This window comes from Hibiscus syriacus, unplaced genomic scaffold (genome assembly GCF_006381635.1).
Source record: "Hibiscus syriacus cultivar Baekdansim isolate YM2019G1 unplaced genomic scaffold, ASM638163v2 tig00005659_pilon, whole genome shotgun sequence".
NCBI lineage: Eukaryota > Viridiplantae > Streptophyta > Magnoliopsida > Malvales > Malvaceae > Hibiscus > Hibiscus syriacus.
Genome location: NW_024062063.1, coordinates 86310 through 107379, shown reverse-complemented (window position 1 = coordinate 107379; position 21070 = coordinate 86310). Strand labels below are relative to the sequence as shown.

Here is a 21070-nt window from a genome sequence, read left to right as displayed (position 1 = left end):
ATATGATGTAATAGGTAGAGCTTATATTGTAAAGTATTTATCATTTTTTATAAAAGTGTCCATACTTATTTCACTGTGGAAAACATTAATTTAAGGTTATTTTTGAGTGAGTTTTAAGATATATAATTTAGTAATTATACGCGTCTAAGGATTTATTTTTATGTTACGGTATATATTATTATTAAATTAAAAACAATAAACATATATATTACATATTTATTATTATCTTTGGTTAATATTGTTAAATTTAAATTCTAAATAATATTTTATAAAATATCAAAACAATCAAATAATATTTTGTGTAAATGAAATTATTAAATTAATATTGTAGGTGGAAAACATGAAACACTGTTAAAAATTTTTGAAACATAAATTACATAACTTTAAAAAAAGTATCGATTCTTTTTACAAAAAGTATCTATACTTTCAACATATTAGGTAAATTTTATCGGTTTTGTCATAATAAAACTGGTTTTGTCATTTTTACCTGTTATATTGTAAAGTATCTATCATTTTTATAAAAGGATCGATACTTTCAATATATCAGGTAAAGCGCTACCGGTTTTGTTATTTTTTTACTTGTTATATTGTAAAGTATCGATCCTTTTTATAAAAGGATCGATACTTTCAATATATCAGGTAAAACGCTACCGATTTTGTTATTTTTTTACATGTTATATTGTAAAGTATCGATCCTTTTTATAAAAGGATCGATACTTTCAATATATTAGGTAAAGCGCTACCGGTTTTGTTATTTTTTTACCGGTTATATTGTAAAATATCGATCATTTTTATAAAAGGATCGATACTTTCAATATATTAGGTAAAGCGCTACCGGTTTTGTTATTTTTTTACAGGTTATATTGTAAAATATCGATCCTTTTTATAAAAGGATCGATACTTTCAATATATAAAAATTTATTTTTCGGTTTTGTTATTTTTTTACCGGTTATATTGTAAAATATCGATCCTTTTTATAAAAGGATCGATACTTTCAATATATTAGGTAAAGCGCTACCGATTTTGTTATTTTTTTACCGATTTTACCGAAAATGTTAAAAAACATTAATGTTTTAGGTAGAAATAATAATTTTTAGGTATTTTTTTTACGGATTTTACCGAAAATGTTAAAAAACACAAATTATACAAATTAATTTTAATTTTTTAGTTTGTAGGTTGCCACGATATAACTAATGAAAAAAGGACACGGTATTTCTATTTCGATATTAACTTTCTAATAAAAAAAAGTATATATAATTACAATATAATTTTAAAAAATAATCATAATGAAGTGATGGAAAATATTCATAATTACAATATAACTATAAGCATCAAATATAATAAAATAATATTATTTATTAATAAAATAATAATATTATTTTTAAAATATTAGAATAATTTATTTAATATTATCTATGTCAATATTATTATTAAAATATTATATCTATAATTTTATAAATAAAAAATTATGATTATTATATTTTATTAAAATAAATTTACAATGTTACCGGTATAAATATACCGATTTTATGATAGAATATGTCAATATAAACGTTACCTATTACATTATATAAGCACTACCTAATATGTTATTGTGCTTGATAATGTTTCTAGTAATTAACCTATTTTATTATATAAGCGCTACCTATTACATTATATAAACGTAATCTAATATGTTATTGTGTTAATAATGTTTCAGTAATTAACCTATTTTATTATAAGCGCTACCTATTACATTATATAAGCGCTACCTAATTTGTTATTTTACTAATAATATTTCCGGTTGAATGATATAACATAACGTCTAAATTTTAACGATCATTATTTAATCGATCACATCATTTTTTAACCGTTTTTTAACCATCGCAAAACTGTGGATCGAGTTTAATTTAACATTATGAGCCCTTTTTTTTAGACAATTTAATGACCCGGTTCCTAAGCAATTCCCAAGAACCGTTTTCTTCGACGAATCCAACGTCCCCAGAAAGAGCACTCAACCGATAGATCCAAACACCCTTTACCGTTTCGCATCATTTTCAACTTCCTTTTTTTTTTATAAAAAAAACCATAAAAAATCACCGATCGCTTCACCGCCAGGAACTCGCGTGTTGTCTTCCTTGGAGTTCGAGAAACTCTGTATTTAAGGGGTTTTGGTATACAGGGAAGGCTTAAAAGGAAAGTTTAAGTGTTTGTGCTGGAATTGATGGGATTTTTTAGCACTATTTTGGGTTTATGTGGATTTGGAGTTGGGATTTCTGCCGGTCTTGTGATCGGTTATTATCTCTTCATCTTCTTCCAGCCTACCGATGTCAAGGTACTCTTTGCTCTGTGTGTGTTTGTGTGTATTGTGTTGAATTTAGTATATAACGTATTTCATGCTTACAGCTCTTTATTATATTCAGTTCTTAATTATTTTTCTTCATCTTTCATTCTTCTTCATCAAGTTAGTTTGTTGTAGATGTTTGATACTATTATTGTTGCTAATTGACGGAGCTAGAAATTGTTTCTTTAGTCATTTTGCATCCCTTGAAAGACTATCATAACTGGTGGAATCCGTAGCAATCAAATGCAAGTGAAATCATATGGGACTAATCATATATACACTTACATTGTTTGAAATATTACTTAGTTATGATTCTAGTGGCAGGGTCCTTAGAGCTGAGCATAACAAAAATAAGCAACGGTTGGGTGGCTTGGAATCAGTCTGCCTCCAACACCGTAGTCTACCATGTCTAGATATGGGTATAGGACATAATCCCCCTAAGAACTAAAAACGTGAAATCTAGGGGGAAAACTGAATACACTTGTGTCGCACGAATTTCTAGTAACATTTCCTTTCAATCATTTTTTAATTTGTCCATGTTAAATGGGGAAACAACTTACATGGAGAGCTGAAGGAAAGAATGTTATATGAGCTGCATCTTGTCAATATTTGATATCTGGCATCTTTATTTGGATTTTTGGGGTTCACTTGGGCACATGTTTGCTTCATCAGGATCCTGAAATTCGTCCATTGGTTGAGCAAGACTCGGATACTTTACAAAGAATGCTTCCAGATATACCGTTCTGGGTAAAAAACCCAGATTTTGATCGTGTACGTCAATGTCATTAGTCTCTGTCGCATTCTTCCAAGCCATTCTACATATATTTTACTGCCTTGTATTATGATTACTGCATTTTTCTTTTTGTTGCGGCATATTTGAAGGTTGACTGGATAAACAAGTTTTTGGAATATATGTGGCCTTATCTTGACAAGGTTTGACCTCTGGTCCGTGCAAGCTTTTATTTTATTGGTATCCTGCTTCGTTATATGTTTGTTCTTGGTTCTTTCCCATTTACTTTTACTTACTCCTTGTAGGCTATTTGCATGACTGCCAAGAATATTGCCAAACCCATAATAGAGGAGCAAATTCCCAAATATAAAATTGATGCTGTCGAATTTGAAAAGCTTACACTAGGATCTTTACCACCAACTTTCCAAGGTTAGTCAATCAATTACTTTTCAATATTAATTCTACCTCTTGCAAATATTATGCTGCTTATCTTTTACTTAGAAAGGCATTAGCAAGAGAAACATGTGCATTGATAATCATTAGAAATGTCACTTTCAAGGATCAATTGCTATGGTGTTTGGTAAATTGTTGGATAAGTCAGTTTCACAAAGACAAAAAAGTGGTAATTGTCTATGCTAATCCAAATAATTTGCTCCACATTCTGACATAAATTTTGGGCCTTGATCAAAGTAAAAGGTTGTTTCTCCCCCAAAAAACCTACGCACGCATACGCACAAAAACTAGAGTGTATGTCCCAGATGTTTAGAGTTGAGAGCAACATACTCCCATAAAGCCCTGATGCTTGATTTCTTAGTCCAGTGGGTCCAGATTTTGAGATCAAAAACTATATTTGTGTAGATCTTATGTAATTTCTTCCTTTCTTACCCCCCACCACCACCCCCACAAAACATTTTTTGCACTGACCTTGTTGTACTTCTTCCCCTTGATAGGTATGAAAGTGTATGCCACAGAAGAAAAGGAGTTAATCATGGAACCATTAATAAAATGGGCTGCAAATCCTGATGTTACTCTTGCTGTAAAAGCATTTGGACTAAAGGCTACTGTCCAGGTTGTTATTTTGAACTATCATAAATGGGAATATTTTTTGACAGTTAACTGCTCGTGTTAAGAGAGGAGCGAGCAGATTGTTTGTTAATTGTGTGTTTCTTGGAGAATTTCAGGTTGTGGATTTGCAAGTGTTTGCCCTACCACGAATTACCTTAAAGCCTTTGGTTCCAAGCTTTCCTTGTTTTGCAAATATCTTTGTGTCCTTGATGGAGAAGGTTTGATATCATGGATGAATTAAATTCTGTTTCTATGTTTAGATCTTTGATGCATCTGATGTATTCATTTGACAAAGTATTTGTAACTGCAAATTCTTTGCACATGCCTGATTTGACCTTTAATTGATGTAATTAGTTGGTATAAGTAAATTAATGTGACAATATTTTTAACTTTTTGATGAATCATGAGTAGTTCTCTTTTCTCTTAATCATTTGTCCTCTTATCTGCAGCCCTATGTTGACTTTGGATTGAAGCTTATAGGGGCTGATCTCATGTCCATACCTGGTCTTCACAGGTTTGTCCAGGTAAAATGTCATATGATGTTCCTTCTTAAATCTCTTTTCCTATTTCTTACCAGATACTTGGTATACGTGGCTTTATTATATGTTTGAAAGTGTGTTTCTTTTACCAAAAGCGCAATCTGTTTGAGTCATTGTTTTCTTTTCTCTTTAGATGCACAATTTTTAGTATGGAAGTTGGCAGGCCTTTGTTAGTGATGGTTGTATCTGTGCTAACTTTTTCAAGAATGACATCATATTTTGTAGATATACAAAACTTCTCGTCAATGCCTCAGATGGCATTATCTATATGATTTTATAGTATTGCTTTGAATTTTAAAAAAGGGATGTATGTGATGCAGGAGCTCATCAAAGATCAGGTTGCAAACATGTATCTTTTGGCCTAAAACCCTGCAAGTTCCAGTTCTGGATCCATCAAAGTATGTTTCAAGGATGCTCTCATATTATATTATGCCTTAATTCAGTCATTTTTTTCTTTCTTTCACTTATTTGATGATCTTGGCTTATAAATCCATTTGAACTTCCAGAGCTTTTAAGAGGCCTGTAGGAATTCTCCATGTGAAAGTTGTAAGGGCAATGAAGCTAAAGAAGAAAGATCTTTTGGGTGCATCTGACCCTTATGTTAAACTGAAGCTAACTGAGGATAAGCTTACATCTAAGAAAACCACTGTGAAGCGTAAGAACTTGAACCCTGAATGGAATGAGGAATATGAGATGATTGTCAAAGATCCTGATACCCAGGCCTTGGAGCTTCATGTTTATGACTGGGAGCAGGTAATGTTTACAATTTTTTCCTTTCAACTTTTTTGAAGTCTTATCATTTGTTGCTATAGTTACCTTAAATGTTTCTTCCCGTTCCCAGGTTGGGAAGCATGACAAGATGGGAATGAATGTGGTTCCTTTGAAAGAACTTACTCCTGAGGAGCCCAAAGTTATGACCCTTGATCTTCTTAAAAATATGGACTTAAATGATGCTCAAAATGAGAAGTTGCGTGGGCAGATTGTGGTGGAACTAACATATAAGCCCTTCAAAGAAGATGAAATACCAAAATCTTTTGATGAGTCAAAAACACTGCAGAAGGCTCCTGATACTACACCTGATGGTGGAGGTGTTCTTATGGTCATTGTCCATGAGGCGCAAGATGTTGAAGGAAAGCACCACACGAATCCATATGTGACCGTTCTCTTTAGAGGCGAGAAGAAAAGGACTAAGGTATATTATGACAGTAGCATTTAAAGTAACCTTTTAAGACATTGGGTTAAATTGTTTTAACCTTCATTCTAATTTTAAATATCCATTAGTTTGTTCAGTATTCATCTGGTCTTGCAAGTTTCTGCTGAGATACTGTTGTCTTCCTAATCACTTCGTTTCTTTTATAATTATTTTTATTTGAAAAAGAATCAAAGATGGTGGGTAAGCTTTGAGAGAGGATCAATTCATGTTTTCTTCACAGGTTGAACAATGTGATACTGAAACTGTAAAAAAAAAGCTGAGATTTTTTTTACACAGTTTGTATTTCCTATAAATGATGTGTTTTTCAAATTTTATTGGTACAGCATGTAAAGAAAAACAGAGATCCAAGATGGGAAGAGGATTTTTCGTTTGTACTGGACGAACCTCCTGTTAATGATAAATTGCACGTGGAAGTTCTCAGCAGTTCGTCTAGGATTGGCTTGCTGCATCCAAAGGTACTCTTTTTGCGTCATTGCTTGCATGCGTTGTAGCAATCAATTTATTGTTGCCAAATTTCAGTTAGGGGGTTCTACAGGCACAATTACATAACAAAATGTTTGTCCGGACTTTGGTTTGGGTGTCAATATTTCATAGTTTTCCTTGCATTGAAGATTTGGAAGATCATATCTCGGATATAGATTTGGAGTCTATATCGATTCTGGATTATAAAAAAATGTCATTCTTTTCCGTGTTTGAACTTTGAAACTTTATTCCAAATAAATGTAAGTAGAATTTCTAGTTTGATATTATACACACATGCATGTGCACACAAGCTCCCACGTATAGGTGGATTTGTTGCTACTGTCTTTTTATTAGCATTTGCAGGTTCATTTTTCCAGGTTTTGCGATCATGAGATCATTGTATTTGTTTGTATTGAAACAGGAAACACTAGGTTATATCGATATAAATATTTCCGACGTCGTTAACAACAAAAGAATCAATGAGAGGTACCATCTGATAGACTCGAAGAATGGACGGATCCAGATCGAGATGCAATGGAGAACTAAATGAGCCATTTCTCGAATTCAAGATGGAGAAAACTCATTTGTTGAAATCTTAGATTTGTATTTGAGATTATACTTCATTGTTGTTTGTTTTCTGTACATTAAATAAATGTATGTAACAATAATAATACTACTGGTGATAGTACCAAAGTTGGAGGACTGGACGGGCAATCCTTTGTTTTTCTTTGCTTACCTCTTTCAAGTTTTAACCCTTTCAAGTTTTAACCCTTTCAAGTTTCAACCCTCCAAAGTCCAACCTGAATATTAGTACAGAGTTAGGTTATATTGCTCCAATAGATTGTAGAATTTTATCGTTTGATTGATAGTTATGTATGTTTAAAAGCAAATTAGAATAAAATAATAGAAAAATATGTTATAAAAATAACATTTTGGCTGAATAAAAAAAACTAAAATGGAATATAATCGACAAAATTCAACTTATAAGAAGAAGAATAAATAATATATATAGTTTGAAATATTTTAATTATTAAAATTTTATGTATCATTATTATTAATGAAATATTTGCCCCAATTAGCTTTATTACCCGAATTTGCTCATTTTACTCGCACTAACTTAAATACTTCACCTACTAAATCAATCTCTCATTCTATATTATTATTATTTTTATTATCATAATCTAATTTTAATTAATCATTTTCAACTGCTTTATCTGTCCTTTTTCTTCCTAATTTTCTTGCTTTCAACTTTTAGGGTTAGGGTTTTTAGGATTCTTCTCACCAAGTTCTAGAAGATAAAGGAGCGGTTACTTTTTTTAAAAAAATACATATAGGGGAAATTTTTTATAGTTGTAGATGGTGTAGCAATGGATGCAGTGAATCAACAGGAACTGGTAGTGAGACCTTATGGATATGAATATGATGGGGGATATGAGAGGAAAGACATTAAAGAAGCTCACATGGCGGTCATGAATGGAGCAATGAGTTCACTAAGCCATGGGAATGGAATTGTTGGTGGAGGTGTTCTTCAACCTACACGAACCAGTGAACTCACCATTGCATTCGAGGGTGAGGTCTATGTCTTCCCCGCTGTTACTCCAGAAAAGGTTTGACTTTCTTTTATTTATTTTCATATTTTTTTTAAGTTGCATGTGAAGCTTTCATGCGTTTGTATTTTTTGTTAATTGAGAATATTTAATTAGCACGGTCCACTAACTCTGTTTATGTATCGTTATTTTTTATCATTCACTGAGGAGACTTTGCATTTTACAGAGGATTTGTTTTTTATGTTATTGGAAATGGTGTTGATGATGATGTCACTCAAAAGTGATTTTGACACTTAAGATGTTGCTTAATCTCTACTGGTTTCCATTTACCCTGATAACAAGGTTTATTTGGTGTGTTGAAATAAATTTATCCTAAGAGTGCAATGACCAAGGATTGCTTTGGAAAGTCCTGGAATGTGATTAATTCGGTTAGGCTTAGTTGCACAGGCCGTTTATTTTTATTTTATTTTATTTCTTTCATCGATGTTGAGAGCTTCTTCAGCTAGGGGAAAAGTCCCATTCCATTGATGGAGTTAAATCTTCTATTCCACTTGGGGCATAGGGCGGGTAAATGAGATTGACATTATCCATTTTTATTTGTATGAAGATTGTCATTATGGACTAACTGTAAATAAAAGTCCTCCGGAGTTAAGGACGGTGTTGTTCTGCCCGAACAAGTTATTGTAATTTTGAATATATACAAAAGGGTTTTCTTAAATTTTATGTTCAAATAATAGCTCACCTCTGCTACTCAGCTAGATATAAGGCTTTTCTCTCTTGTTTTTCCCCTGTTAGCTGGAAATGAGTTTCTAGCTGATTTTACAGAATGATGGCTTCTGTCGCTGATTCAACTGGAAATAAAGCTTAAGGAAAGATACTTTAAGTCTTTTGATTTGTTTCCACTGATTTCATAGGTGCAGGCAGTTTTACTGCTTCTGGGAGGGTGTGATGCATCAGCTAATGTGGCCAGATCGGAGTTCCTATTACAAGAAAAGGTCAAGGTATCCTATATGCATATGATGTTGCTTTGTGAAATTCATTTGAATATATGAGTTCTTTTGCTAATATTTCCTTAAAACATTTTAAGGCTGTAGATGATTCTTCACGAGGTTCAAAGCTTTCCCGAAGAATTGCCTCCCTAGTAAGATTTCGTGAGAAGAGGAAAGAGAGATGCTTTGAAAAGAAAATTCGTTATACTTGCCGGAAAGAGGTTGCCCACAGGTATATTCCCTTGTTTGTTGATAATTAAATCTTATACCCTAGGACTTGTAGCTTAACTGAGATTTTTACTCATATGAAGTTAAATAAGCTAATGTAGCTTGTTCATGTGATAAGGCTAATTTTATTGCTCTTGAATTATGACATATTACAAGGTCCGTTTTCTCAAGTCTTGGCTATTGCTGCATGATCCTTTTTATAGCATTGCCATTACACATGTTTACTGAAGTTCGCAAGCTATTACAAAATAGCTTTATGGTCCTTAACCAAACTGCTCTTGACATCTCAGCTTTTGGATTTCCTGGATGCTTGATGTGTTCCTCTTAAGATAACATTTGCGTATAGTCTATGCTTTGTTACATTTTTCTTTGATGGTTATACACTTATACTAGATAGGTGGACTCTGTAAGGATAAGCTCTGAATTTCGGGCCTTAAAATAGTTTATTGCATGCTATAGAGAGGAGTTGCTGAAGAAATTAATAGATAAAAAATGCTTAATAGTGTTCTACAAATGTGCTAGTTCTTATGCTGGTAAATTAAGATTTATCTCATCCACAATGTAGCTTTATTGTTTATTCACCGGTTTTCTAAGTGCACTTCAAATGTGCTTGTTCACTAGGAATGTGAGAAAACAGCTTATTTTTTATTGAATGGTTCGTCTTAAAACAAATGGTACAACCTATGCATTTATACACAACTACAACCAATATAAACTAGGAAACAATCAAGAAACTTCCTTTTCCTAAAGTTTGTCGTAAAATGAAGCATAAGATCAGGCCTAAGATGAAAGTCCTGAAACCTCTACAATTAATACAATCTCCTGAAAATAAAATTGACTTATCTCTACAATAACTTGTATCTTCCACAAGGATGCATCGTAAGAATGGACAGTTTTCATCATTCAAGGAGTCCAATTCAGCTGATGGAAGCTGCGATAAAAGTGATGACACCCCTGAATCTGTGTAAGTTTGAAAGAGTTTATTTGTTTCTTTCTCGTTGATGTTAATTGCAATTAAAGGTGTTTTTCTCCTCTTGTTTTGTTTCTTTCCTTAGAAGTGTGCGTAGTTGTCAACACTGTGGGATCAGTGAGAAGTTAACTCCAGCAATGCGTAGGGGGCCAGCTGGTCCTAGAACACTTTGCAATGCTTGTGGCCTTATGTGGGCAAACAAGGTTGGTCTAGAAAAGTTGCAAGTGTTCTTTTACTTAAGTTCGCTTTTGTTGACTTTTTATCCAGGCTGAAGACATTCAAACTTAAATTTAGTTTTGTTATGAAGTTTATTATATTTTATCAGATTTTGTTAGTTTGTCGGTTGTGTACTTTTGTAGCACTCATAGGTACAAACTTTGACAATTCTTACTTGAGATAACCTTCTATGATGTCATTTACCAGATTTTTGAAGTATTTGGGGATTGATTTTCCTTTCTATTGAGAAGACTTAACTTATTGCCTTATAATGCAGTGGCCCTACCCTCTTATCATTTCTTATTGAATCTCTTTAGCATGGTAACTTCGTTCTGTAATCAACCTGGTTGGTCCCTGATAGTATCCATAATAATAATTCTCGTCTTTATTTGCAACTTACCATATATATATATATTTTTAATTTCAAGGGAACACTGAGAGTTCTTAGAAAAGGAGGGGGGAGGAACACTCACTTTGATTCAAATGAGACGGTATGTATATGGAGATCTCATGTGTTCATTACTGTAGGGTTAAATTCTCCACTTAATTTAGCACTCGTTTTCAGTTCTTATTATTATTTTCCTTGTTGTGAACCGAGTTAACATTTTATTCAGTCCAATATTTGATTCTTTTTACCTCTCAGGAAGCGCGATCTGATATTAAGCCTTCAAAGATGGAACCAGAAAATTCTTTTGCCAACAATGATGAGAAGGTATTGATTGATTTCCCTGGGTCACTTGAGGCAAATATGGGTGTAACATGATAATTTGCGAGCGCGAATTTCTTTGATGCGCTAAGTGCTATGTATTTCATTTTAGCTAGGTTTTCCAATCTATTTTGTGATTGTTTCAAAAAAGTAATGTTGACTGTGAAACAGAGAACACCGATGCTTCATCCTGTCATGATCTCTTTACATTCTGTTTTCCATCATCAGGGAAGCCCAGAAGAGTCCAAGCCTGCACCTTTGGATTCTGAAAATCATTTGATAAGATCAAACGAACTGGTGAGATTCTATTAATGACCGGTAGGAGGGGGTCGTCTTGTGATTTTTCCAATTATATGGAAGATTTTAAGATGCAACGTTTCAAACTTGATGCACCAAGAATTTTTTTGTCTAGTTTAAAGTGAGCTCGATATAATCCATTCCAGCAAAGATGTGGCCTTGTTAGAATCTTGCCACTTAAAAGAATTGTGCTAGAAATATCAGTTTGCAAGTGACTGCATTCTGTTGATTAACCAAATATTGCCCACCGGTGTGCAGGATTTTGCACAAAGTTCTCATCCTTTTCTCATCCAGGTGGAGAATTCCTCGGTCAATCTCGATGATGAGGTATGGGACTGGTCACAAACAATTTCTTTTGTTTTTTTTTGTCTGATACAAGAAAATTTCATTTTAATGGGTTAGACTTCGATACACAATGGACTTTCTAAGTTCGTTTACATGGCATTAGGACATGCAGGAAACATTGGAAGAGCTTGCCGATACTTCCGGGTCAGATTTTGAGATTCCTTCACATTTTGACGAGCAGGCAAGTGTTTTTCTTTATCAGACCCGGCATCAACCATGTAGGAAAAGTAACCATATAAGCCAAAAATGTTATTCTTCCTGCAAGTTCCTGAAATACAACACTCTTACAGGTTGACATCGATGATATCGGGACTGTGTGGCCTGGGATTTAAGATCTTTTCCAATCCTCTGAGGTGGAGGATTCATTTCGCTGACATGTTTTGATCAAGGCAAACGCCGGTACCGACTTGACTATAGATTTCCAGAGATCTGATTTTTATAGACACGGGATCAGGATGAGGATCACATCCCCTTTGTATGCGAGTGCTAAACTTTTAACATCTCCTTCTGTTTTGTTGTAATTGTAATGTGAATAATATAATATTGACCCCTTATTTCCCCTTGTTTATGAAAATCGTGATTATAAAGTGTGTGGTACTTTTATCAGATTATGGTCTTGTATTTTCATGTAAACTAACCATCAATCATTAAGGATCAGTTCTATTTTGGTCATCAAACTGATTTTTAATCTAGTTACTAAATATACAAATTAATATCAATGAAATCTTAACTTGTACTAAAAATTTAATTTTTTTTTGTTATTCATAATAAATATTTTATAATTTTAAATCAATTCAGACAGACATCAAATATTTATGTCAATTAATATGACAGATATTTTGAACTATTTTTTTAATATTGACCTTAACCGTCTCTTTCGTATATAATTACGTTAAAAATAATAATATAATCATGAAATTAAAATTTTGTTGTTTGAAACGATACACAAGTTTTGATGACCTTGCACCGTTGCACTTATTAACGTACCACTTGGCCATGCCCATGGTGCACTACCTGACCTACAATTTTTTAGACTCAAAACTACTAAATATTGCAAGCACTGAAATAGCAGTGACGATTATCAATAAGTTTTTATCTCTGAAATAATTCTTTTTTACATAACTATCTATATCCAACTTATCGATTGATTTAGATTGAATAATATAAAAATTAATTATCGAGACAATCCTTCCAACATATTTTTCTCTATTCAAATCACCAAGAGGTTTGACCTAAACCATTGTTACAAGACCCTTATCCCATTAGAAAAGATAGTTATTTTTTCTCTCTCCAAATTATGACAAGGAAAAATAACAATTACACATTTCCTCACAGAAATATTGAAGATGAGTGCATTCAAATATCACATCAATACTTTAAAAAGAAATAAAATTGGATACGAACGCCATAGCTAACATATTTTATCTGAATACATTCTCACCCAAACTATGGGGCAGGCATCAACAAATACGAATGTAAAAAGGAATTACTATTATATAAATGGAAAACTATACTTTCGGAGGGGGCAAAAAGAAAACATTTTTTTCGTTCACATTATTGTTTCGGGAGCAATAAATTTTCACTCCGTTTATTCTTCTGGGAGCGATTTACGGCAGTAGAACAAGGAAATTACAATGAGCAAAAAAAGAAAAATGCATAATAGCTGACTTGCAGATATCTAGCCGTCGAAAATAACACTAGTTACCCATTACGCTGCCTTTGGTTGTAGGAGTTAGAAAAGATATAGGGGGCGAAGATGAAACAAATGCATCCATATTTGAGAAAAAGAAACCGGACCAAGATGCCAAATTGCACATTCAAACAGCCTACAGATCAACTGTAGGGTAGAGGCCCGGCAAGTAACTGCGTCTGTTTCCATTTGAATCTGCACTACCAAACAAGTGTGGTTGTAGCTCCCCCAAGTGAGACGACACACGAGATTTTGAAATTTTAGGAGAAGTTTCATAGGAATCATTTGAACCACTACTTGTGGAATACATTGATGATGTTGGCAGTCCATGAATCTTTGGCAGACCTGTTGGATCGGAACCCAAACTGTATCCCCTCTCAACTGTTTCAGCTTCCAATGGCAATTCGTCCAATGTCTAAAAAAACAGTAAATGCAGGCTTTATGTCGAGAAACCAGAATTAAGTAACTGTAAGGGCACCAGCCATCAAATAATCAAGTAATGTGACGACAAATTGACAAGCATGTAAACAATGAAAAAGACATTTGCCATTGTCCCGTAATAAACAGATGGAAACTCGTGACCATTCTAGAGATTATAATATGTTGACATGTTGCAGTCAAGAGAACCCACCCTGAATGCCTGTTGGAGAACTCGGAGTATTTCTCGAGTACGTTTCCTCTTAGAAGCAATCTCATCAGGTTCCTGTAACATCTCTTCAAACAGGTTTTCTCTGTTCCGGATCATAAGGTATAAAGGATAATCATCAGTCAACAATATTGACAAAAGGATATGTAATTAAAATCAAGTCTAAAGACACAAAGCTCTATATCACCTGTAAAGCTTTCTGATAAAAACGTTGTGAAGCTCACGTTTCGAATGGTTTACCTGGATATAGATATTATCGACAGAGATTAAAAATCATGCAATACTTCAATGTAACATTGGACCACAAACTATTGTTAGCAATACACAATATAATACTCACAGAAAACTACAACATTTTAAGGACCTGATATAAGGAACATATGACACATATAAACCTATTAGTGCTCAAGCAAACTTTTTAATTAACTGGCTAGGTCCATTCTTTAATTGGACTAGCATACCACGTTCATACAACCATGTTTTGTGATCAGTCTACCAATTAAAACACATTAGCCAATATAAACAGTAACACCGTTCAGCGTGCTTGATATGTACTACTCTCCACATTAAACTAGTGGAAGATGGAAATCAACATATTTAGCACCGAATATCGTTTAGGTCGAGACGCATAGTTGCTAATCTGACACAGAGGTGAAAATGGAAAAAAAAATTGATAAGAGTTAAAGGCCTCGTTAAAAACCCCCTTCATGATTAATGGAGCTCGTAGAGAAGCTCCTTAATCAGCGGGAGGAGGAAAAGAGTGCCTTAAAATTTCATTAATAACAAAAGAAGATACATACCAATTACAACACCCAGAAAGACCCCTTACAGAATAACTAGAAAACCAATAATAACAACCCTTAACATCAACACTGAACTCAGCCTATTCCAGCCTTAGCTAAGGCATCAGCCTCTAAGTTAGCTGTCCTAGCAACCCATCTAACAACACCCTCAAAATCTTTAAGCCTATCAACGATGTTAAGGAATTTTAGTAGTCAGGAATTTGAATGTGAACCCAATAAATAGAAAAAGGCACAAGGATGTGTAATTAACAAATTGACTCGGTTTAGAACATACCAAGAAGTGCATAATTGCTTTAGGCACAGAGTCCTCTATATTCTTCCTAACAATGTCATAGTGTGATCTTAAGAGCAACTTGGTAATAGCAATTTCAATAGCTTCAGTTTCTGAACACTCTGAAGGCCTCAAGAGAGTCGGGGGCTGAAACAAATAAAAGAAAAACCTTGTCACAATAAACACATTTTTTTAATCTAACACAAGATCCTCGATGAATTGATCTGTACGCACCTCCCTCAAATGGATCATGGAGAAGGAATGTTCGATGTTTTGAGCAGGTTCTGTATATGGTTTGTTTGTCAAGACCTCTTTCACGGTTGAGTGGTTATCATTGCCAACAAATATTGATGAGATACCCCAAGTTGACCCACTTGTGCTTCCTGGTAAAACCCACATAGAGAACATCAGTTTATTCTTGCGTTGAAAATTCACATAATACAATCCCCCCAACCCATATTTTAAGAGAGAATGAAAGAGAATCCTTAACACTTGGCCATCATATCATACAAGTACCACAGAAAGAATATCAAACTTTAGCACAACAAATTTAACTAATTCATAATGACAGCCTACCAGTCGATGGGACTTTCTCAACATCTGCAGCAGGACGGACTACCTGCACGCAGAGGAAAAAGCTGCAGTGAATACATGACTTATGATGAGGGGGGGGGGGAAGGATTGGAAAAGCAAAGCAGGAAGATCATAGATTGAGCAGCAGGAACCAAATTTCCATGCCTGCTCAGCAGCAATTCCATTAACTTGTCTTGCAATAATAGCCCGAGATTTAGTACTTCTTTCAGAAGTAGGTGCCTTATCAGACTCCAAACCATCCTGAATAAGGTAATAATGAAACATGGAAAGAATGAAAAACAAAAGGAATCAGGAATAAATAAAAGCATTGATATCAGAGAAATGACTACTAGCGGAGGCCTACCTTCGCTTTAGATACAGGCATAAGAACCCTGGAATTCTTTATCTGTTGATTGGCAAATTCTACAGCCTTGCTCCCACCAATAAAATTTGGGTGGGAAGTATTTATGTAATCCATCTGCAAAATTGAAGGGGGTATGTCAAAAGTGAATGAAGTGCTTGGAAAAGATCATATGAGTATAACAAGTATTGCACATCAATATTACCAAGTTCATGACTTATAACACAATTAGGAACAGAAACATAAAATAATAATAATAATAATAATAACAAAAATTAGCAGAACTATGCCTCCATTTCAATAATATGTCCTATCATTGTCTCAGATGGTTCGAGGCCATGGAAATTCCCAATAACTTGGTCCATATGCTTTCTTAGAACAGGAAACCGTCGCAGTTCATTCATCATACAGCGATGACTAATCTGGATACAAAATGATTCCATTAGAAAACTTAGATTGACAAGTGATAGAGCTGTGAGACTATAACGATAATCTGGAATATAAATCACCTTTATTAACTCATCATATATGAATCTGGCACATTGAAGACTTGGATCTATTAAACGTGCTATTTGCCTTCTTACAAGAACTTCAAACGGGACCTACATATCAAAGTTGTATTACATCTATATGCACCAAGTTTAACATAAAAGAATTACAGGCAACCAGTTTGGGGGGAAAAGATTGTTCTTAGATAAAAATGATTTAAAATATGAACCAGTAGAATGTACTTCAGGTACAAACAGTGCAGATCGAGGACCAGTTGCATTCTGAATGGCAGTTCTTATGTCATCATCAGTCAAGCCTTCACATGGATCTACGTCCTGTACACCAATCAGTTAATAGAAAAACTCAAAATCAGCATCAAGTGAAGCAATTACGTAAAGGCTTCATTCAGAGTCACATCTGAGGCTCTGAGCAATTTCTAAAGCTGCAGTGTAATAACTAACGTCTGTTTTACATGAAGCAGTAGCCCAGCAAAAGAAAATAATATCATGAAACCAATAACCACTTGTATCAATAAGGTTTTGTCATATTTATTTGGAACATCCTGTCCTTGCAGGCAACTAGTGCACAATCACATGGGGGAGTGAAATGCACTCATCACTAGAATCACTAGAATATTAATGATAAATTATAGAGATGTATAATATACGCACTTCTAAGATGGAATGGAAAAGAAATCCAGAAAGAAAAAAATCCTAAGTGAAAGCACATTCTAATATCAAAGGCACAGATATCAGTCTACACACCTCTAGGCTCTTAACAAAGATTGATTGGAAAATATAATGAATCCTTGCTCCACCAGACAGCTCAGATGTAGACATCTGTTCATTTTTCCCCTCAACCATTGATGAGAACGCTGTTTCCAGCATGGCACAGATTCATGGTATCATACCAACATAGTATAATTTAATAACAGGAACTTCGAAATATTAATAGGAAATTTACAGAAAGTAAAACAAAACATTTACCCTCACAGTACTTTGACAGAATATTCAGCAGAAGAGCTCCCTGGGCAGCCTATAGGTTACGAAACCATAGTTTTGTCATAAGAAAATTATTCTGGGTGCTTTTTTGCACAACCAAGTTCAGATATACATGCCTTTGATTCAGTGATTTCTCCATAGCTTGCATGCTCCTTTGCCACAGAAACCAGTGCCGAACTAATGCATGATTTCAGCCCAGGAAGTATTGCCTTGATATGTTGTACTAAAATCTACACGGGAAACAACAAATAAAAATTCAGCAAAGCAATAAAAGAAACAAAAAAAAAACCCTAATGCAAAGCATAAATTTGTCTTTTTCATGCTCAACAAACAGAATGCAAATAAGTACTCAACTAGCATAAACTCTTAAACAACTCCTTAGAGCAAAGAGATGACTTGATTCAGATAAAAGGTACAAGGCAATCAGAAGCACTTGAGATAATATAAATAAGGCTGCAGACTTTTTTTTTTTTTATAGAAATTGAAGGCCTCGTTAAAAACCTCCTTATTGATTAAAGGAGCTTGTAAAAAAATTTCTTAATCAGTGGAAGAAGGAAAAGAGTGCCTTAAGATTTTATTAACCATAAGATATATAAGATACAACCAGATCGCCACCCCCAACATAAACAAACAACCAAAAGTGACCGAAAACAACCCTACACAACAAAACTAACACAGCGAAAACCATCTTAGCTACAACAACCGTCACTAATAAGACTTACCAGTCTTAACACCTAAACATAGCCCGAAAACCAACACAAAAAGAAAACAACTAAAACAGAAGCCGAATATCACAGCTGACTCAATCCAAAAAGTCGAATTCAAAAACAAAACCCTGAGCTTCCACACGAAAAGAGTACAAAGAGCAGCTTCCGCCTTTCTGCCTCTTCTTACTCGACTTGTCGACATAGACCATCCGAAACCCCAACTCCAAATCAGAAAACAGAAAAGAATCACCAGAAAGATCCACAGCTTCCACAGCCATAATCTTCCGATATCATAACCACTTTAGAGCCTTCAAGATCAGAAAAAAACTCCCCTCGATGCACCTTCCTCTGAGTCCTCTTGCTTCGACTTTAACGAGGCTTCCTTTGGTGAGCCGAGAATTTTTCTTGAAAAATTCGGAGAGAACTAAATATAGCATTTCTCTCCTCCAAAGCTCTAAGTTTCTGACGCCCTTCCAAAATGGGGAAATCAATTAAAAAATCCTTAGATCTTTTGAATGAAGACTTAGATAGAGTGAAATGATGCAAAGTCTACAATAGGTCTGTGTTCTAATCTGGTTCGAACTAAATAGTAGATTTTTTCCCCACCAAATGCATAAGCATAAGCATAAACAAGGGGATAGATATAGAAAGGACTATGTAAACATTTATAGGAAGTGTGGGCACAGTACCTGAGGCTTCACAGGCACATGATATTTATTACTAAAACGTAAGTACCAGCATGAAATTTTGAATTATATTCCATAAAAGTTTTGAAAACTTCATCTTGCGAATGTTTTACCTGGTTCAGCTTCTTTGCCAGCTGAGGTACACCACAACGATCAGTTAAACTGTTATATACCTATTTACAAGTCAAAAGAAATAAGCAAATTGATTGTGGCAACTGTATCAAACTATGAACAATAGTTAAAGGTTGAGTCAGCCATATTGGACGAGTGCGGAAGAATTTTTCCTCTGCCACAAGAGCATCCTTGATACTCCGGTTGAATAAAATATCCTGTTTAGAGAACAACAATAACAGCACAACCAAATTATTAGCACGCTTGTAAAATAAGATACCTGATAAGCAGTACATGAATATAAGAGCAATAAGTCATATAGAACCAAAACTATGATAATTTTGACGGAGAGAAATAAAAGGTGTTAGGAGAGTAAATAATCCTCTGTTTAAATTGCACCTTGTATCCTTTTCCCCCTTGGGACCCTTAAGTGGTCATATATTTTCATAAGTGACTTAACAATTCAAGAATCATAACCTCCCTTTAGCGTCCAGAGTAATTTTTCTTTCCACTGCATCTGCAGGTTTATGATCAATAAGAATCCAATGCTACTTCTGCCCAACAACAGTCTTTCCTAACTGTAAGATGCCACCCTCTGCTCACTTTCTAAAGCAACGATCCTATCATACATTTATCAATATCCCCAATTGCAACCTCAAGTAGGTTAGTACACTCTTCCAAGAGGTAATCATTATAATTATTGGTTTAGTGTTACTTGATCAAGCATATCTTATTCAGTCTATAGTCGAATTTGTGAAGGCATGAACAACTTCTCAGCACGATATTCATTTTGTCAGATGAATGTATACATAAAAATTTGCATTTTCACGCACTTCGTACATCAGTGGTTGTTTCTCTGAAATAGATTAACATCATTTACCGTGAAACATGCATGGTATTGTGATCTTTGCGGGCACTGCAAGATTTAGGCTTATTGGAAGACTAAACACATAGCATACACATATCGATATTCTTTCAGTTCTGCTTTTAAAATGGCTGACAAGCTAATATTGCAGTAAAACAAGAATATTGAATAGATGGTGCAGTGGATCAATAACAAAATCTTGATAAGTTTCTTCTAGCTAAAGAGCAGATGTTCAGTGTTGCATAAAAATGCATTTCCAATCACATGAGGATATGATTGGACAATTAGCCCCAACCAACATCTAGGGTTGATTTCTAACCCTTGTACCTGGTGAATTAGTGATTTGCTTTCAAGCATAAAATGTTTATGCATGTCGATTTTCACATTCAAGAAGAAAATCAAATGGAAAACTTATTGCTAATGAGGGAAAATAACAAACATAAGAGAGAAGGCATCGATATGCAAATGTCAAACATAGACCCAACAAATAGCCAGATCATACCTCTATATCTGCAAAGATTATGAAAGGAACATATAGCCAGATCATACCTCTATATCTGCAAAGATTATGAAAGGAACATATGTCCTCCTCCATAGAATGCACCAAGGTTGACCACACTTGAGCATAAAAACTAGAAAGGGGTTAAGAGTGACTTCAATAACTAATGAAGACAAATGACTTTTTACCCTCTTAGAGATAAATTCCCTCCAAATAATATATGAGGATGTCTCCAATAAGCTATCCATATCAATTTTGTGCTCTTAGTCCCCTTTGGTACATCCCTCACTGCCTAACATAAAATATCATGAAAGTAAACATCTATATTATTTCTCAAGATCCATTCCATGAGTGACACATGCTAACAACCTTTTTGGTAAGTTTTTCTCATAAATAGATAAATAGGGAAAAAAAGAGGGAAAAAGCAACAACAAATCTCCCATTGCATGGAATAAGAGCCCCTACTTTGAAAGGAGTCAATGCGATGAAAGACAAATGGAAAACCAACAATTTGCTTTTACTTGTATAGAAGCCCTTACTCCATGTTGAGTAAAAACACCTATGACTCAAGTTTCGAGTATTGAGTCCTTTACATTCCGATAGAGTTGTCAAGATTGTGCCTATCTATAGCGTATCACTATTGAACAATAAAAGTGTTTTAGATTCCTAAGGCAAGAAGCACTTAATGAAGTGCATGCCTAGATGCATCAAGGCTTGCTCCTTTTTTTTTTTTTTTTG

General features: G+C 34.3%; 2 protein-coding genes and 1 pseudogene across 4 annotated transcripts; 2 read left to right on the top strand and 1 right to left on the bottom strand.

Moving 5' to 3' along the window:
* The first annotated feature begins 1948 nt into the window (after window positions 1-1948).
* On the top strand, window positions 1949-7039 carry LOC120199848 (annotated as a pseudogene).
* Window positions 7040-7502: 463 nt separating this feature from the next.
* LOC120199847 (GATA transcription factor 18-like) lies at window positions 7503-12169 on the top strand. 3 transcript variants are annotated; one of them, XM_039200842.1, is made up of 11 exons: window positions 7503-7939; window positions 8794-8880; window positions 8967-9100; window positions 9968-10060; window positions 10155-10269; window positions 10711-10773; window positions 10926-10994; window positions 11217-11285; window positions 11544-11612; window positions 11734-11811; window positions 11921-12169. In XM_039200842.1, exons 1-11 carry the CDS (start codon window positions 7700-7702, stop codon window positions 11960-11962), a joined length of 1059 nt encoding a protein of 352 aa, XP_039056773.1. In that variant the 5' UTR covers window positions 7503-7699; the 3' UTR covers window positions 11963-12169. The 3 variants fall into 3 exon arrangements, with proteins under 3 accessions (XP_039056773.1, XP_039056774.1, XP_039056772.1); XM_039200843.1 differs by having other exon boundaries at window positions 10152-10269; window positions 11743-11811; window positions 11921-12167; XM_039200841.1 differs by having other exon boundaries at window positions 7504-7939; window positions 10152-10269; window positions 11921-12166.
* A 1181-nt stretch (window positions 12170-13350) lies between these two features.
* LOC120199845 (dynamin-related protein 3A-like) lies at window positions 13351-19599 on the bottom strand. Its single transcript, XM_039200838.1, has 17 exons — window positions 19548-19599; window positions 19118-19248; window positions 18971-19030; window positions 17581-17694; window positions 17450-17498; window positions 17228-17337; window positions 16706-16798; window positions 16484-16576; window positions 16265-16396; window positions 15978-16091; window positions 15779-15874; window positions 15617-15659; window positions 15275-15423; window positions 15044-15187; window positions 14154-14206; window positions 13952-14051; window positions 13351-13735 (listed from the first exon to the last, which is right to left on the bottom strand). Exons 1-17 carry the CDS (start codon window positions 19597-19599, stop codon window positions 13457-13459), a joined length of 1812 nt encoding a protein of 603 aa, XP_039056769.1. The 3' UTR covers window positions 13351-13456.
* Between the last annotated feature and the right edge of the window lie 1471 nt (window positions 19600-21070).

Coding starts and splice junctions, on each gene's coding strand:
- LOC120199847 (XM_039200841.1), top strand. CDS start 7,700: ATGGATGCAGTGAATCAACAGGAACTGGTAGTGAGACCTTATGGATAT. Junction 10,995..11,216: donor TTGCCAACAATGATGAGAAG/GTATTGATTGAT, acceptor TTCCATCATCAG/GGAAGCCCAGAAGAGTCCAA. Junction 11,812..11,920: donor CTTCACATTTTGACGAGCAG/GCAAGTGTTTTT, acceptor ACACTCTTACAG/GTTGACATCGATGATATCGG.
- LOC120199845 (XM_039200838.1), bottom strand. CDS start 19,599: ATGTATGATAGGATCGTTGCTTTAGAAAGTGAGCAGAGGGTGGCATCT. Junction 15,660..15,778: donor ATGGAATTGCTGCTGAGCAG/GCATGGAAATTT, acceptor CTCTGCGTGCAG/GTAGTCCGTCCTGCTGCAGA. Junction 14,207..15,043: donor AAGCAATTATGCACTTCTTG/GTATGTTCTAAA, acceptor ATCTATATCCAG/GTAAACCATTCGAAACGTGA.